The 16,085-nt window shown below is 42.0% G+C and overlaps 1 protein-coding gene across 2 annotated transcripts in view; it reads left to right on the forward strand.

Annotated features, from left to right (window-relative positions):
* Nucleotides 1-16,085, forward strand: part of RASA2 (RAS p21 protein activator 2) — a 70,186-nt gene that overhangs the window by 50,919 nt on the left and 3,182 nt on the right. For both annotated transcript variants that reach the window (XM_069973934.1, XM_069973935.1), the window contains 12 exons: nt 3,137-3,285; nt 3,369-3,483; nt 3,936-4,010; nt 5,105-5,228; nt 7,321-7,427; nt 8,742-8,828; nt 8,916-8,993; nt 9,854-9,927; nt 10,183-10,289; nt 13,990-14,072; nt 14,195-14,403; nt 14,910-15,013. In XM_069973934.1, coding sequence (XP_069830035.1) covers nt 3,137-3,285; nt 3,369-3,483; nt 3,936-4,010; nt 5,105-5,228; nt 7,321-7,427; nt 8,742-8,828; nt 8,916-8,993; nt 9,854-9,927; nt 10,183-10,289; nt 13,990-14,072; nt 14,195-14,403; nt 14,910-15,013 — 1,312 coding nt within the window. The remainder of the gene's footprint in view (nt 1-3,136; nt 3,286-3,368; nt 3,484-3,935; nt 4,011-5,104; nt 5,229-7,320; nt 7,428-8,741; nt 8,829-8,915; nt 8,994-9,853; nt 9,928-10,182; nt 10,290-13,989; nt 14,073-14,194; nt 14,404-14,909; nt 15,014-16,085) is intronic.

The raw sequence follows: 16,085 nt of genomic DNA on the forward strand, positions 1-16,085 counted from the left end.
ATAATCGTTAACTATTAACGATCTCAAACGACCGCTATTGCAAAAGACCTGAAAACGTTCACTCATTTCCATGGGACGATAATCGTTACTTATGATCGTAATTGTGATTGTTTTTTTCTTCACTATTTATTCGCTATTGCGTTCGTATCTTTCGCGAACGACCGAACAACGTCTTATTCAATGCGAACGATTTGCGAACGTTATGTGAACGAGCAACGATAAAAATAGGTCCAGGTCTTATAAAGCGATCAACGATTTCACAAACCTTGGCAGAAGAAACATTGCTGATGTGTAAAAGTTAAAGGGGTATTCCCCCCAAAATTATTTTTGCATTAAAACGTTGCCCACCCGTAGCTTTCCATCTTTCCAATATAAAGTTATAACGGATTCTGCACAGTTTTGCTGTTATGTAGCTGCATTCACCCCCACGGATTGCATAGAATCATCAGCTTTCAGTCCAACCCGACACGCTCCCTGCTCCTGGCTCGCACCCTCCGAGACGGCATCACGCGTCCTGCATCTCTTCAATGGGCTGGGTTAGTGCTTCTATCCTAGCCAAACCGAAGTGATGGAGGACACTGACAGGGGATGGCTTCTGTAAGAGAGGGAGACAGTGATCAGTGCAGCTGTCACTGTCTCCCTTTCTAACAGCAGCCACCCCTGTCACCCGCACAGTGTGGCCCCAGCCCCAGAGCTCACCCCCTGACTATACCCCCTCACTCCTGTCGGCGCTTACCGGCGGCAACCTTCCCACCCCCGTCACCAGCTGGGCTCATTTGCAGAACCTCCTGTCACCCGCGGCGGCGCTTACCGGCAACTGCCCTCCGGCCCCCCACCCGCTGGTATCATTTGCGGCGCACGACCCCCCCCCCCCCTATGGTTGTGCACAGAACTGGTCACTCACGGCACCCGTCACCAGCGGCTCACTCGCGCGGGTCATTCGCGGAGGGGTATACAGGCGGCACCCCATACCTCTGTCCCCCCGTGAGGGACGCGGGTGACAGAGGTGCGTGGGACTCAGGGGTGCCGCGAGTGACTGGTCTGTGCACAATCATAAGGGGTGGGAGTGTGCTGGTGTCGTGTGTGATACAGCAGAGTTGATTGTGTGATGCAGCAGAGTTGATTGTGTGATGCAGCACACAATCAACTCTACTATATCACACACAATCAACTCTATATCACTCGCTCAACTGCTATATCTTGTGAATATCAGCTCTGCTACATCATGTACCAATCAGACATAAGCTTTGCATGATGGTAGATGTAGTGTTCTGGCCGGCGCCATGTTGGATATAGATTGGCTTTTTTAAAAACTTGTAACTATGGAACGGAAGCAGCTAGAAAGACGGGAGACTGCTCAAAATACTCAGGGGGACTTGATGAGTAAGACTGGCTAGGTTTGGAAGCATTTTATGTTTTTAGCTCTTGGGGGGGGGGGAATACCCCTTTAAGGATCTTTTAGGGGGCAAACATTGACATTAGTAAATGGCACTAGAGAGCAAGCGCTTTCTTTTTTTATACAAGCAAAGGATATAAAAGCTACCTTGGCATGTTCTCTATGTCTAATGTCTTATTACATGTTGTTTAATTGTAATGAACTGAAACATGATTTTTAAGAATACAGACATATTGAAGATCATTGTCTCCTATGACAACTGTTACTGATAAGTGCAGTTTTCAAATAAGCTTAGCAGCATTAGTATCAGCCATAGGTGTGATGTGCAGCCGCTCCTCTCTCTCAATGTCGTACTGATAAGTGCATCACTGGAAGTGTCATCAGGACAAGAAGAGAACTTGCGTTTCAGTATTCTTGTAACTTGAATGGTCTTTTCAAATGAAGAACACTCATCATGGGAAGGATATGCAGCAGGCTCACTCAACAGACACCCCTGGGGTGCTTTCTAGCTCTTAGGAGGGGACTGTGCAGAGTAGGGAATCACCATTAATTTTGTCACATTGCTAGCAATTTGTAAAATGGTTAAAAAAAACTATTACATCAGACAACATTTAAAATGTTGCTTTATCTATTGGAATGAGGTCTATGGTCAGTTTTTTTTTTAATGTATAATTTAAAGGGAACCAGTCAATCAAAAATACCTATAACTCTAAGCAAACACGCTGCTACATCACCTAGCACCCTGCCGAAACATATTCACGTAGCCCACCCTGTATAACCAGCAAACTTACATTTATAAAGTGCTGCACTCTATGTATATTGGGCCAAGCTAGTCATCTGGGCTCCTTCCTTTCAGCAAGTAGTCACGGTCACTGGGTGGGATTGCAGCACTGACACGCTGTCTACTTGCTGAAAGGAAGCTATCCAGGTGATTATTTTGGCCTCACTTGTACGAGACTTTATAAATGTCAGTGTGCTGGTTATACCGGGCAGGGACATGGGCTACGTCAATATGTTTAGAAAGGGTGCTGGGTGATGGTGCAGCATGTTTCCTTAGTGTTAAAGGCATTCTTCGAGTGATTAGTTCCTTTTATGCCACGTTTATACTGAGTGATAATTCGTCCAACTGATTGTTTAACAATTTTAAAGCAAAATTTGGTTTTTATAACGATCAGCGTTTAGACTAATAAATGGTTAGAATAATCGTTAGAAAAATCGTTATTGTGATCATTTTTAAGATCGCTTCAGCCCATCTCTCACACAGGGTGAATCTTTGAAAGACTGTTTACACAACGATTTGCAAATTTTTAGCCAACGACTATTTGAAAACATTTTTAAAGATCACAAGGAACGATTTCTCGCTCATCGCTTGATCGTTCGCTATGTTTACACAAGCCGATTATCGCTCAAATGAGATTGTTATAGCAAAAATTCGAATGATATTTGTTCCATGTAAACGCACCATTAGAGGAACCAATCAGTAAGATTGTGTTATAGCTCCCAGACGCACCAAATAACGCAACTCCCCCTACCATATCTCGTTGTCTTCAGCTGTATGGTAGGGGAGCTGTATAGGATCTCTATTTGGTCCAGTTGGGAGCTATATCGGCACAATCGTGCGACGTGGTTCCCTTTTTAATCGTAAAGCAGCAGTTAAAAAAAAAAAAAAGCAAAAATAGATTGAAGAATGTTCGAGCCCTAATCTGAAATGTCTGCTAATCTGAAATGTCTGTCTTCCAGCCCATCACTGCCTCAGCTGCCTTCATCCTAGGAGACATTTGTAGAGACAAGAATGACGCCATCCTCCCTCTAGTCCGGCTGCTTCTTCACCATCAGAAATTAGTACCATTTGTGATGACTATCGCACAGCTCGACCTGAACGACACCCAGTGCGTGCTCATGTAGATGGACGTTAAGGTACCTCTGGTAACACCTCCCGCGATAATCACCCAGCTAATGCTTTGCTTTACAGAGAAGCCAATACCATCTTCCGCGGGAACTCTTTAGCCACTCGTTGTATGGATGAGACCATGAAGATTGTTGGGAACCATTATCTGAAAGTAACTTTGAAGAATGTTATAGATGAGGTAATATAATACATAGCCATTATGATAATTCTCTTTTATCCTTATTTCTCTTCTAACTTTGTGGTTATAAAATATAAAAAAGGGTTTTCTGTGCTAAAATTCTGAATGGCCTATCCCAGCATAGGCCATCAATCACTCATCAGAGGAGTGGAGCTGCAGTAGACCTCGGTCACTACTCGGTGAAGGGCGCTAACTGTTTCTGGCCTCTATCATTGCGTAGTGCAGATGCCATGGCTCTCCCAAACAATCAGCAGGAGTGCAGGGTGTTGGCTATAACCAAAGTATGGATAAACCATATGCATGGTTAGCGTTGATTTATACCGCATTGTAGAAAGTTTTTTTCAGTTGCTAAGTTGACCAAGTAGTAATAATGAACAAGACCTTGTGAAGGAGTTTCTGTGCTTTTTTTTTTTCTCTTTATAATCCCTGTTTCATCCATTACTCTATTGTAGATATGTGAATCTCCCAAACCCTGTGAGATAGACCCCAACCGATTAAGAGAAGGAGACAACGTCGACAATCACAAGGTACGTGTTCAATTTGTTGTGCAATGGCATAGCAAACAAAAACAAAGCAGAAAAGCAATGTGAGATAGATTCTATTTTTTTTTATTCTACTCGGTACAAAAATGAAACCATTTTTTTGTTAGAACAGTAATCTGATTCACCATTTTAGTCATCTGATTCATTACTGAGCTGAAGCCTAGTGCAGGTAGCTTGTCAGACAGCAGAGGGCGATGTGTGAGTTGGTTATAAACTGAAGTACAAGGAATGGCTGCAAGCCTTTTTTTTTTTGTGTGTGTATATAGAAGTTTGATAGACATTTATTTATATTATTTATTCCCCATTTTCAATAGTGCGTGTGTATAGACATAACTCTTTCAAAAACAATAATTAAAGCGCTCTTACTGATCAGCGGAGTGGAAGTACTGTGACTCGCCGTAACATTCCCTATTTACACAGCACTTAGTTTGTATGAGCGGCAGTGTTTAGTACAACAGCTTTGTCTTAGTTAAGTGAAGTGATTAAAGCTAAACTGCAGTGTCAGGCACAGCCACCCATAGGGATGAATCTTTTCCTTTAAAAAAAAAAAAAAAATTATTTCAGGGGGTCTCGGTAGCCAGGCCAGCAGCATACAGCAACTTTCTGGGGAAAGTTGCCTTCATCTATTTCCCTGGAAGCTACCAATACAGGGGAACGATACATTACATGTGGCTGTTGAAATGAATAGCCATCTATGTAATACAATATTTAACACTTACTAGTAGCCCTCTATTGGTCCTGAGTGGTAGACTCCCTACTGTGACATCACTGTGTTCTAGTAGGGGATATAGACGGGGGGCAGGGGGCTGATGGGACAACCCCTTTAAGGGTATGTTCTCACAAACTGTACACTCTATGAACTTTATCCTGCAGATTTTATGCACTGCAAATTAAGATAAATAAATGATTGAAACCGCATAAAATATGCAGTGTCTACAGTATATTTGAACATATTGTTCCAGATTTACACGGCATCAAATCTGCGTTGTATACACTGTTTGTGAGCATGCCCTTTTTTCCTTTTTTTTTCAATTACTTTTTTTTTGTGATTAAGTTATAATGCATTTTCTTTTCTATAGGACAATCTAAGACATTATGTGGACAAGGTGTTTTCATGTATAGTGAAATCCAGCATGAGCTGCCCCACCGTGATGTGTGACCTGTTCTCTTCGCTACGCCACATGGCTGTTAGACATTTCCCTAGTAAGAATCCTACTAAACACCATTCAAGTATGGGAGTGGTTTCTGCACAGTTAAGAATTTTGTGTATATATATTATGTGTGTGTACACACATAGTGATAACCATGTTTATATAGATGTCTGTAGCGTCTTCCTGATCATTGTAAAGGATCATTGTAGTTCTGGGACGTTGACGTCGGCTGCATGTGCCGCTGCTTTGGGGCCTCAGTAATAAATCACTGCTTAGGTTGGGGGTATGGGGGGGTTCTGAAGCACATCTCATCCTGTTCAGTTGCTCAGATTCTCTGCTTTATCTTGTTTAGCTGCTTCTTGCTGCTGAGCTATTAGAACAGAGGAGGCAGCTGAATGAAGAGGTTTTGCACAGTACCATTCAGTTTGTATATTGGCACTTCTCTCTCCCTGTTTTGCGTGCTCTTGCTCTCGATCACTTCGCCCATCACCCAAATGCTCTCCCTAGTTTTGCTCTCTTTCTCCCGGTGGCTTGTTTTGAAGTGTACCATCTCCCATAGAGACTGTAGACTGTCACACACATTAGGCCCTGTTCACACAATTTCTTTTTTTTTTTTCCTTTATAAAGTACATTGGGAAAACTGCTGACATACCTGTTAAGGCCATGTTTACACATGGTATGACACCAGCCGTTCTGTGGCCCGACCCATCCCCGCTGCTAGGGTGAATTGCATCCCAATCGCCGCTGCACACAATTAAGCGTGCAGCTGGAGCCCCATGCTCCATTGTGTAAACTGACACGTCTCTGCGGCCGCTATTCAATGAATAGCGGCTGCAGAAAACTGACATGTTAGTTTTTCATGCAGCTGGATGGATCCCAGCCGGAGCATATACTATGGGGGAGATTTATGAAAGAGGGAAAATATACACCTGGTGTAAACTGCCCACAGCAACCAATCACAGCTCAGATTTCAGCTCTGGTAAAATATAAGAGGAGCTGTGATTGGTTGCTGTGGGCAGTTTACACCAGGTGTAGATTTACACCCTTTCATAAATCTCCCCCTATGTGTTTACGCTCCAAATGTGTTCATAATAGCCTTTGGGTGATACATGTCCCCGAATGAAATCATTCATAGCCAAAGGGGTTGTCCAACCAACAACACTTATGCCTTATACTGTATATGGCAGATAAATGTGTGTTCATAGGACATACAACCACTGGAAGCCCTCCACTGTCCTGACAATGCGGGTCCTAAGTTTTCCATTAAAATGAAGTAGCAGTAACACATGTTCATTGCCTATGGGACTGCTGGGGATAGCCAATGCTGTACCCTACCATCTTCAATATCCCATTAACTGGAATAAAGCAGCAATTCCCATGTGTGACTGTTGCTCTATTGTGATGATAGACTTGGGACCCCATCTGTACCTCACGGAGGGGCTAATTCCTGGGACAATGGATGTTTTGTTGGTGGGACAACCCCTTTAACCTCACTTATTAAATACTTCAATAGCTGTTCCCAGTTGGAGACCAAAAATGAGGTGTAAATGAGGCCTTATTTACTCTGGAATATTTGGTGGCCGTACTAAGACATGAAATGAGAGTACAGAAGGCCGCTGTCTGCTAGAGAGCCTTCATGCCGCATGCATAGGGATATTGTTTCACCATCTAAAAAGGCCGGTCTCTAATAGGTAGGGGACTGGTACACACTGAGAACAAGAAAACTGTCTTTGTTCCATTCCAGCCTTGTAGTGCAGTCATTTCATGCTCTATGTTAAAATACAGGTGTCTAGTGCGACATCCAGCTGCGTGTGAGACTGAGCTCTGCTCACATATATATTTTTGTGGCATATATGGAGTGTTATTTTTGAGCTGCACTTCCTATTGTATATACACCAGTCTATATTACCAGGTGTATCTGATATAACTCTCAGCCGATGATGTAGGGATACCTGTATTTCTTAGACATTCCACTAGCTCTTGCTTAAGTTGTTTCCTTGTTGTGTTCAATCCTCTTAGTAAATGGAACATTGCATTGGCCTGTATGTAAGTAGCTTATAGGCCAGCACTATGTTCCTGTGGTCTAAAGAGATCTAATATTCTTCAGTACGTATTGTGACATTTGTTTTCCCTTATCTCCGCAGATGACCGCCATGTGCAGTACTCTGCTGTCAGCAGTTTCGTTTTCTTGCGATTCTTTGCCGTAGCTGTTGTGTCTCCTCATATCTTCCATTTGAGGTCCCATCATCCAGTAAGCTACTACAGAGACAATGTTACTATCTCAGTCCAGTAATAATTATCTAGTTTGTTCACCATAGTCAATGTCAAAAGTCATGCAATATTCTATTTTTTTTCTTGTTTATACAAGTTTGTTCAACCCAGAATAAAACACTCATTCTTCCTGCCAAAGTGCTATGGACTTGCAGCCATCACCTCCACAGTACTATAGGCAAATTATAGGCGCTTCCCATCTTCTGCGCTCTGTATGCACCCCGGCACCGCGCGCTGCAGCTTCAGAGCTGACAGGCCACTTAGCCAATCACTGGCCGCAGCAGTCCTGGCCAGTGATTCGCTGAGTAGCCTGTCAGGGCGCATAGAGAGCGCATAGAAGTCTGGGAGCATGAACAGGCAAAGTATTAACTGTCTGGGCAATCGTCAGTTGTTGGCTGCACTTCAATACTACACGTAGCTATGCACAGTTAGCGGCCGATTATTTTAGGTCTGGGCCTAAAGAAACAATTATGGTTCTATGTAATAGGGCCCTATGTTGACAGAAGAATGAAGCAGGTGAAGCATGAAACTGGATTGTGGCTGGTTTGTGTATGTTACCAGTGACTGCAGAAATTCTAGATAAGGCAGACATCATGGAGGAGAAGTAACCTGGTGTTCTATGGTTCTGAAAGAAAGCTAATTTTTGGATGCAGATTTTTTTTTAGATCATGTATTAACTTAGCCTTATTTTCCTTAAAGGGGAACTCTCAAAGTCTTCCAAAAATCTCAAATCTTCCAGTACTTTTCAGCTGCTGTATGTCCTACAGGAAGTGGCATTTTCTTTCCAGGCTGACAGTGCTCTCTGCTGCCATCTGGGTCTGTGTCAGGAACTGTCCAAAGCAGGAGAGGTGTTCTGTGAACATTTGCCACTGCTCTGGACAGTTCCTGTTATGGACAGAGGTGGCAGAGAGCACTGTCAGATTGGAAAGGATACACCACTTCCTACAGGACATACAGCAGCTGATAAGTAGTGGAAGACTAGAGATTTTTACATAGAAGTAAATTACAAATCTATATAACGTTTTGATAAACCCTCATTTTAAGCAGACTTTCCAATGTATATTAAGAAAAACTTACATTGTGACTCTGTGAAAAATGGACAAATTATATTCCCCTTATCTTACGGAACTTGGCATTGCTGTGTTGCAGTTCCACAGACCTATAGTAATGGATATCATTATCATTAGAGGACACAAGGTCATTATATGAGACCACCCCTCCCAAAATGTGCTCTTGTATGGCAATGACTGTTATACTGTAAATGGATAATTCTTTATCTGCTTCCTCTGCACAGGATACTCAGACCACTCGTGTGTTGACGCTCATATCGAAAACCATTCAGACCCTTGGAAGTGTTGGCAGTTTGTCAAAAAGTAAAACTGTAAGTTTCATCAGGATTAAAATTTATCGCTTTTATTTTTATACCCTGCATCCTGCAATTTAAAACAGTGTCTGGTCCTCTCCACAGTCCAGCTTCAAAGAACCATTCATGTGCGAATTCTACAAGATGTTTGAAGAAGAAACCTACACAGCAGATGTTAAAAAGGTTAGCGGAGAGCGATGTGGTTTAACTCAGACTACATAAATAAACATAACCTACAATAGGATCAAAGCTAAGGAATTCTAGTTCATGTAAACCACATCCTAGTCATACAAACCCTTATTTACAATTCCTTTGGGTTTTCAAGGCCCACAGTCTCGAGGTTGACAGCACGATTAAGAGGGGGAAGCAAGCGCTGACCTGTCAGCGCTCGCTTTCTTCTTGTTCCCCACTTGCTGCCTGACTCTATCATGATTTGGGATTTTTCAACCTGTTGAAAGACCACAGTCAGCCGAGATCATGTATGTTGGCTAATCATAGTCTTTTAACAGGCGCTATTACACCAAACAATTATCGGCCAAGTGGGTTGGTAATTGGTTTAGTACGGCCTGTAATCGTTTGGTGTAATAAGGCCCTTAGGGCCCTATTCTGCGGGAAGATTATAGTTCAAAAAATCGTTAGATCGTTCGGATTTGAACGATAATCGTTTCGCGTAATAGCAGGCAACGATTAAACGACCAACGAGAAATCGTTGATCGTTTAATAGGATCTGGACCTATTTTTATAGTTTGATCATTCGCAAATTGTTCGAACATCTTTCGGTGGAATAAGAAGTCATAACTGAAACGACCGCAAGAATGATCATAAATAATGATCATCGTTCCATGTAATTGGATGAAAGATTTCAGGTCGTTTGCCATATCTGTCATTTAAGATCATTTACCGTTAATTGTAAGTCGGCAAAAAAATCACTTGATGTAATAGTACCGTTACTCTATTGTAAGAAAGCAGAATTGTAAGAAAGCAGAATTGCAGAGGTGGAGTAAATCATTTCTTCTTACTGCTAATGTCTATCCCTGTTGCAGTTTTTAGAGGAAATTTCATCCACTGAAAGTAAAGAGCCAAGCGGAATGAGTGAATCAGTCATTCTGAAAGAAGGGTAAGTCCATGGCTTTTTTAACCGTTGGATGGTTCATTAGAGAAATGTTTGGCTGAGCGTTGACAATGTAATGTAGTTATACTGTGTGAAGTGTTTTAAGTTAGTGGTAAGAGGCAGATTAATGAGATACATAGATATAGTGACTGTATAACAAGCAGGAAAACTTACACTATTCTCTTCCTTCTAAAGCTAAGGTTCACATACAGATGAATTTCTTAAGGTTGTTTCTAAACTAGTCATCTTTTTCTACTTCAGAGAGATGTATAAGCGAGCCCAGGGCCGCGCTCGCATTGGGAAGAAGAATTTTAATAAGAGATGGTTTTCACTAACAAGTCGAGAGTTCGCCTACCACAAGCAGAAAGGTAACTTTGAGTGCTGAAGTAGTATCAGATACTCACTTGATGCATAGTGACTTTTTTCGTTTTCTTTTTCTGTCTGTCCATTATTATAGTCAGAACTCACATACCATGGTGGAAATTTAGGTGGCAGACCTTTTTGGCTGCCTAAAGTCTGTATTACATGGCCCAACCTGTGCTTTAAGCGAGCTCTGAACTGCTGAACTGGCGCTCACTTACTGAGACTATTGCACAGCTCGATAATCGTGCGGCCAGGGTTGCACAAACATCACTAGCGATGTTCATGCAGCCTTTAGCTTTCAGCCATTGCCCCACATCTCTTACTATGCGATGAAATGTACTGCCCTCTGAAGATTATTTTTTGATGTGCTGAAAAACGGCGATCAGCTGATTAGCAAGCATTTGTTTGCTGATCAGCTAATCACTGACTCTATTACACAGGCTGGTTTTGGCAGATATTCTTTCTGTGTACGAGGACCTTTCGAGTGGTGAAGCCACCAACTTTGTTGGATTTCTCTTAGATAAAAATACCTTTGCAGTGTTTGCTCGGCTTTTAAAACTAAAAGTTCAGGTCAGTTTGTACATTTTTTTTATAAACACTTTCATCCTGCAAATGTTTAATCTAGTCGCCCCTGGCTGCATTATATATTTCTTCACAATGTTTCAGGATGTCTGACCAGTAGAGGTAGGCACATTTATAATACTGTAGGATGTTACCAGGGATAATTAGCATAAACCACAATGGAACTACAAAGACGGGGGGAAAAAAAGTCATGGACCAGGCATAAACATGTTATACATTGCTCTATCTCTACTGAGCAGAGTTTTAAAAAAATTTAAAACAATGTTTTAACAGTACAGATCCACTTGCAGTTTCATGTTGAACTCTTTTCAGTGGGTCCCTGCTCTACGATCTTTAATCCGCACTAGCTGAGTCAGTGAGGCGTGGCCTAAGGTGTCCTTGCCCTAGGCATACTAAGCTCCTCCTTCCTTCCTTCTCTGCAGTCCTCATCATCTGTAACGCCCCTGACAAGTAGTTCTCCCCATCATCATCTGCTCTTACATGCGCTGTAGTGTCTGTAGGTGTTACAAGGAGAGGCGTAGCAGGCCTAGAGCATGAGCACCCTAGGCCACTCCTCATTCTTTCAACTGCTGCAGATTAAAGATTTTATTTTTATTTTTTTCACTGAACCAAGGCACTGGGCCCACTTTGGAACACATGACCTGGAAGGTCTTCAGCTCATTAGAGAAGACTGTACCTGTGGTTTGGGGGGTGTAGGTAGCTGAATGCATTATCATTTTAAGTAAGATTCTAAACCAAAAAAGAATCTACACAGTTGGTAACTCTGCATGTGGAAATGTCCCACATGAAACGTGAATTGATTCACACTGAATGCTGTGAACAGCATTTTGGGGTCACCTCAAATAAAATAAAGAAAAAAAAATAAAAAAAAGTTTGGGGTCACATTGAAATGTCCTTATTTTTTAAGGAAAAGCGCTGTACTTTTCAATGAAGATAACTTTAAACTAGACCTAACTTTAAACAAATACACTCTATACATTGCTAATGTGGTAAATGACTATTTTAGCTGCAAATGTCTGGTTTTTGGTGCAATATCTGCATAGGTGTAGAGAGGCTCATTTCCAGCAACTATCACTCCAGTGTTCTAATGGTACAATGTGTTTGCTCATTGGCTCAGAAGGCTAAATAATGATTAGAGAACCCTTGTGCAATCATGTTTACACATCTGAAAACAGTCTAGCTCGTTACAGAAGCTACAAAACTGACCTTCCTTTGAGCAGATTGTGTTTCTGGAGCATCACATTTGTGGGGTCAATTAAACGCTCAAAATGGCCAGAATAAAAGAACTTTCATCTGAAACTCCACAGTCTATTTTTGTTCTTAGAAATGAAGACTATTCCATGCGAGAAATTGCTAAGAAATAGAAGATTTCCTACAACGGTGTGTACTCCCTTGAGAGGACAGCACAAACAGGCTCTAACCAGAGTAGAAAAAGAAGTGGGAGGCCGCGTTGCACAACTAAGCAAGAATATAAGCACATTAGAGTCTCTAGTTTGAGAAACAGACGCCTCACAGGTCCCCAACTGGCATCTTCATTAAATAGTACCCGCAAAACACCAGTGTCAACATCTACAGTGAAGAGGCGGCTGCGGGATTTTGGGCTTCAGGGCAGAGTGGCAAAATAAAAGCCATATCTGAAACTGGCCAATAAAAGATTAAGATGGGCAAAAGAACACAGACATTGGACAGAGGAAGACTGGAAAAAAGTGTTGTGGACGGATGAATCCAAGTTTGAGGTGTTTGGATCACAAAGAAGAACGTTTGTGAGACGCAGAACAAATGAAAAGATGCTGGAAGAATGCCTGACGCCATCTGTTAAGCATGGTGGAGGTAATGTGATGGTCTGGGGTTGCTTTGGTGCTGGTAAGGTGGGAGATTTGTACAGGGTAAGGCTGGGTTCACACTATGTATATTTCAGTCAGTATTGTTGTCCTCATATTGCAACCAAAACCAGGAGTGGATTAAAAACACAGAAAGGCTCTGTTCACACAATGTTGAAATTGAGTGGATGGCCGCCATATAACAGTAAATAACGGCCATTATTTCAATATAACAGCCGTTGTTTTAAAATAACAGCAAATATTTGCCATTAAGTGGTGGCCATCCACTCAATTTCAACATTGTGTGAACAGAGCCTTTCTGTGTTTTCAATCCACTCCTGATTTTGGTTGCAATGTGAGGACCACAATACTGACTGAAATATACGTAGTGTGAACCCAGCCTAAAAGGGATTCTGAATAAGGAAGGCTATCACTCAATTTTGCAACGCCATGCCATACCCAGTGGACAGCGCTTGATTGGAGCCAATTTCATCCTACAACAGGACAATGACCCTAAACACACCTCCAAATTGTGCAAGAACTATTTACAGCAGAAGCAGGGAGCTGGTATTCTATCGGTAATGGAGTGGCCAGCGCAGTCACCAGATCTGAACCCCATTGAGCTGTTGTGGGAGCAGCTTGACCGTATGGTACGCCAAAAGTGCCCATCCAACCAATCCAACTTGTGGGAGCTGCTTCTAGAAGCGTGGGGTGCAATTTCTCCAGCTTACCTCAACAAAAATAACAGCTAGAATGCCAAAGGTGTGCAATGCTGTAATTGCTGCAAAAGGAGGATTCTTTGACGAAAGCAAAGTTTGATGTAAAAACAATGTTATTTCAAATACAAATAATTATTTCTAACCTTGTCAATGTCTTGACTCTATTTTCTATTCATTTTACAACGTATTCCAGTACTCTTTCTATATCTATCTATCTATGTGATAATGTGTAGAGATGAGCAAACCTCAAGCAGGAGTCCTGGAAAACATGAATACAATGAATGTGCCTGTATCCATGATTTCCAGGAAGCCTTACTTAGGGCTGTATCCAACTTGAGCTATCAAATGCATGTATGCTGTTCAGTCCTCTCCTGATGTGTGGGGGGCGGGGGATCACTGTACTTGTAGAAGCCAGTTTTTTTTTTTCATGTCAAGACAGAAATAAAATTAAAAAATAAGACTCATAGATCCCAAGAAGGGGAAAATAATAAAGTTTAATTGCCCTGGTCCTCAAAGTGGTTAATGCAGTATGTAGCAAGTGTCTCTGATCTCTTTCCAATGTCATTATCATGTTTCTTTGTCAGATAAGGAGCCAGTCTTCCGCATCCCTATAAAAAATATTCTGGCTGTTGAGAAGCTGGATGAAAGTGCCTTCAATAAGAATAATGTAAGTGGCTTGGTCTTCTTGACACCTACCAGTTATAACCAATCCAATACTTTGAATATTTGGATCTTCAGGTCTGTTACCTTATGGTTGGTTAGTAACATATGTAACACATTGCATTACAGATGTTCCAGGTAATATATGGTGAAAAGCCGCTGTACATCCATGCCAGTAATTGTGTAGAAGCCAGCGAATGGATAGAGGTGCTGAGCCGAGTAAGCAGACGAAATCATAGAAGACTCAGCAGATACCACCCATCTGCTTTTATAAATGGGACCTGGCTATGCTGCAAGGCGTCTTCTGAGAATACTGAAGGCTGCAGCCCTTGTACTGTGTATGTATTGAAGGTCATTGAACTGAATATTAACCAGTATGGCTCTATTTTAAATTCTAACATACAGTATACACAAGGCACATGATCTACTAATGGCTTTTAGTCTGAACAAAATTATAGGTTTTATATAGACCTATAAAGCCTATAATTTTTGTTCAGAGTAAGTCCTGAAAGTAGAGACCCGCAGTGTCTACAGATAATAGCAGTACTCTGTAGCGCCCATTGTTTACATGCTATTGACTTGCTTTTAACCACTCGGCAAGCGCTTATAATCCGGGATCACATCATTTCCCCATTCTCTATTTAAGATTTCAGTTGCCCATTGTAATACTTTCCACAACTTTATCTGGAGAGTAATCAACTTGGAGGGGACAATGTGAGAGCTTCTGGCTTCTATCACATTCATTACACTTGAATCATTGTCCCGGCAGCTGTGAATCAGACTGTTCTGTGCTGGTACATTGTGTCATGAGTTTAATAATGCCTCTTGTGTCTTCACTTTACAGAGGTGTTCCAGCTGACGTGGTGCTAGATATAGATGGAGACAGAGAGTGTGAAAAGATCTATTCTCTGTTTAGCACAAACATGACAAAGCTACAGAAAATGGAAGGTAACGCGTTACTAAATGCAGCTTTTGCTTCTGACATGAATAAATCCTGTTGTCTTGTCCTTTAAGTAATGTATTGCTGACGTGATGATGGCTGACTGTACACGGCATTAACTTTCTAAACAGTATTTTTCTCCTGTGTTGACACACATTAGCAGTTGGGAAATGAGGGACAGAGCCTAGATGGCGCCTCTTTTGCAGTTTTTGGCATGGGGATGTACTTTCTGACTAAATGCTCTATTACACAAAGCACTTATCGGCTGTATTTGACAGATTATGGGCCATTAGGACCAATAATCGCTTTGTGTAATGAAAGGCAACGATCAGCCGACATGCGCAGTGCCTGCTGATCGTTGTCTCTCAATGTCTTTCAACATGTTGAAAGACCAACGATCCAAATAGCAACGTACTGCTGCCATCGATCTGTGTAATAGCTATCTTCTTCGCTATCTTCTGTTGGCTGCCCAGACGGTTTAACGTTAGAATCAATGGAGCCGCGTCATAGAGGGGAGGGAACTGTGGATAGAACGGCGCCATACACTGGAACCGGGCCGCGGTTCGAAAAACTGACCACGACACCGGCTTCCCCGTGACGGCGCCATTCTATCCGTGTCAGGATAAAGAGGATGTACCTGGTCGGTACATCCTCCAGTGTTGTAGTTATTGTACCTGTGACATATAGATGTGAAGCATAAGGTTTTATTCTGCTTCACCTGTACTAGCCATGTTGTGTTGAACGAAGAGGCTGAACTGTTTGGGTTCCACAACGTTCTCCAAGCCCGAATGCTCAGCATTTGACTCCCTGTGGCTGCAGAATTTGGATGCTGTCTCAGGGGGTCCCTCTCTGTTCAAAACTCACCACTCACCACATGTGGTGGCTGTAGAGTCCCTTTTTTTCTTTCTTGCAATTCCTACATGCTGGGATTTCTGACAGAATTTTATAAAGTTGGAATAGTTTGAAAAGTGCTTAGAATTTTTGTACACACATTTTTTCTGAATATGTAAATGAGGCGGTTCAGTGTACTTGGGGTGATCTGTAACGCTTTGCTTGCTGACTCCTGCAGCTTACCTCTTT

Source organism: Dendropsophus ebraccatus, chromosome 6 (genome assembly GCF_027789765.1).
Source record: "Dendropsophus ebraccatus isolate aDenEbr1 chromosome 6, aDenEbr1.pat, whole genome shotgun sequence".
Classification (NCBI taxonomy): domain Eukaryota; kingdom Metazoa; phylum Chordata; class Amphibia; order Anura; family Hylidae; genus Dendropsophus; species Dendropsophus ebraccatus.